The sequence below is a fragment of the Bubalus kerabau genome, chromosome 16 (genome assembly GCF_029407905.1).
Source record: "Bubalus kerabau isolate K-KA32 ecotype Philippines breed swamp buffalo chromosome 16, PCC_UOA_SB_1v2, whole genome shotgun sequence".
Taxonomy (NCBI): domain Eukaryota; kingdom Metazoa; phylum Chordata; class Mammalia; order Artiodactyla; family Bovidae; genus Bubalus; species Bubalus kerabau.
The window spans coordinates 75,140,302-75,143,012 of record NC_073639.1 but is presented as its reverse complement, the minus strand read 5'-3'; the positions used below and the strand labels follow the sequence as shown (position 1 = coordinate 75,143,012).

General features: G+C 47.1%; 1 gene segment (V, D, J or C); it reads right to left on the bottom strand.

Annotated features, from left to right (window-relative positions):
• Positions 1 to 1,941: 1,941 nt before the first annotated feature.
• On the bottom strand, positions 1,942 to 2,711 carry LOC129629605 (immunoglobulin lambda variable 8-61-like). The segment is given in 2 exon segments: positions 1,942 to 2,563; positions 2,663 to 2,711. Coding segments are annotated over 2 exon segments (363 nt in total).

Below are 2,711 nucleotides of genomic sequence, written 5' to 3'. Positions count from 1 at the left end.
AAACATTCCATTTTGCTGTCACCCTGTTTGTTTAATCTATATGCTGAGCACATCATGAGAAATGCCAGGCTGGACGAGTTACAAGCCCAAATCAAGATAGACGGGAAAAACATCAGCAACCTCAGATAGGCGGATGACATCACACTAATGGCAGAAAATGAAGAGGAACTAAGGAGCCCCTTGATGAGGGTGAAAGCATGAACGGTTGTTACTAGCAGCTCTGAACGATGCCAGGATTCTTGGCCTCCAGAGAGAGGAGTTTGACCCAGGGCCGGTGACACGGCTTGAACACTCAGAACTTTTTGTGTAATAAATTTTATTTACGTATAAAAGAGATAGAGAAAGTTCCTGAGATAATCATTAGAAGGGGGCAGAAGGAGTACCCCCTTGCTAGTTTTTAGCAAGGTGTTATATAGCTTTTAGCAAACTGCTCATTAGAGAAAATAAATGCTTCAAAACTGAGAGAGTTGCACCAGGCTGCTCACCCACACATGCATTTTGAGATAGCGTGGGCACAAGATGAGACATCCCAGGCCATGGAACAATCGACATGAATCTTGAAAAAAGGTAGATCTCCAAGCAAATATACAGTTCATTAACATAGCTTAAGAAAAATATTTCCACAAGAAACATGCATTAGTTAGCTCAAGCCTTGAGAAAAGTTAAGTGCAGGTGGAACCAGGTGTCATCATGGCAACACAGAATTTTAACAGAAACCTCCTTTAAGTTTGTATAGTGAAGGGAAACTTCTGACACTTGTAGTTTGTCTCTTCCTGACAATTTAAAGAGAGGAAAAGAAGTCTGACACTTGCCATCTATTTCCTCCACTTGTGGACCCCTAGCCTTTCAGTCTGTTATTCTCTCAGGAGGAGAGTCAAAGAGTCAGCTTCAGACTAAATACTAAAGAAAAGAAAAAACAACTGAGTCGTGGCATCCAGCCCCCTTACTTCATGGCAAATAGAAGGAGAAAGGTGGAAGCAGTTATAGATTTCCTCTTCTTGGGCTCCAAAATCACTGCGGATGGGGAGTGCAGCCACGAAATTAGAAGACAATTGCTTCTTGGCTGGAAAGCGATGATAAACCTAAACAGTCTATTGAAAAGCAGAGACATAACCCTACCGAAAAAAGCGCGTATAGTGAAGGCTATCTTCTTTCCAGTTGTCATGTATGGTTGTGAGAGCTGGATGCTAAAGAAGCCAGAACACCAAAGAACTGATTCCTTCGAACTGCGGTGCTGGAAAAGAATCCTGAAAGTCTCTTGGACAGCAAAGGTATCAAACCAGTCAAGCTTAAGGGAGATCAACCCTGAATATTCACTGCAAGGACTGATCCTGAAGGTGAAGCTCCAGCGTTTTGGACATCTGATGTGAACAGATGACTCATTGGAAAAGTCCCTTATGCTGGGAAATAATGGCGGCAGAAGGAGGAGAGGGCATCAGAGGATGAGATGGCTGTGCAGCATCACCGAAGCAATGGACTTGAACTTGGGCAAGCTCTGGGAGATGGTGAGGGACAGGAAGGCCTGGCATGCTGAAGTCCATGGGGTCGCAAAGAGTCAGACGTGACTGGGCGACTGAACAACAACAACAATGTATATTTAAAAATCTACCAATATGGTCATCAAGGAAATTCATAGAAATCTAATATTGCATTTAAAGTATTAAAACTATGTCAGATTTGATTAAGTAATGACTGAAAGCAAAAATGCCTAAAAGTCTGGGGAAAGGCATTCGCAGAGCAGGAACTGTCTAGGACAGTATCCAACTCGGAGGTTTTTAAAGCTTCTTTTCCATGATTAGCTTCAGTGCGATAGCTGTGAGCACGTGGTGTATAATTAGATCAACACATGTTCTGTGGATCAGGCTATTGCACACATGTAAAGAAATGTTTAGGTATTACTTTATTTTCCATCATCAAGTTAGTGAAATTGAGTATGTCTCCTAAAACTCTTAGACCAAGAAGGGTCGTGCTGGCTGTGCTGGGGTCTCTGAGTCTCAATGTTGTTGATAAAATGGGCACCTGAGCCCCCAGTTATGGGCAGAGGGGTCCTCTTGGAGACCTGGACACACCCGGGGAGAGACTGCAAGAGGCACGGGGCCGTGAACAATGGGACAGGAGATGGGCCCGGAGCCTCCGTCCCCACAGGGGTGCTGACCACTTCCACCCTCTCCTGCCTCTCCCGCCTCTAAAGGCTGACCCTCCGAGCACATGGGCAGGTTTTAGTAGCGCTTCCCCATGGGCTCCCCTCACTGTGCAGCTGTAACTACCACTGCCCGGTACAGCGAGCAGGGATAGTCAGCCTCGTCCTCGGGCTGGGCCCCCGTGATGGTGAGGGTGGCTTTGTTCCCAGAGATGGAGGCAGAGAAGTGATCAGGGACCCCAGAGGGGCGGGTGTTTGTGTTGTAGATAACATTTCTGGGAGCCTGGCCTGGGGTCTGCTGGCACCAGCTGGGTTCGTTGTTAGTAGTGATTGACCCAGAGCTCAGTCCACAGGTGAGAGTGACCGTCCCTCCTGGAGACACTGACAGTGACGGTTCCTGGATCACAGTCTGAGCTTCTACCCCTAAGAGAGACAGAAGAGAGAAAGCGGTTGTTATGGAGATGAAGTGCCCTGAGACTCTGCTTGGAGGTGCCCCAAGGGTGCAGAGTCCCGGCCCCTGACCTGAGCCATAAGCGAGCAGCCTGAGGAGAAGCAGCGTCCACGCCATGGT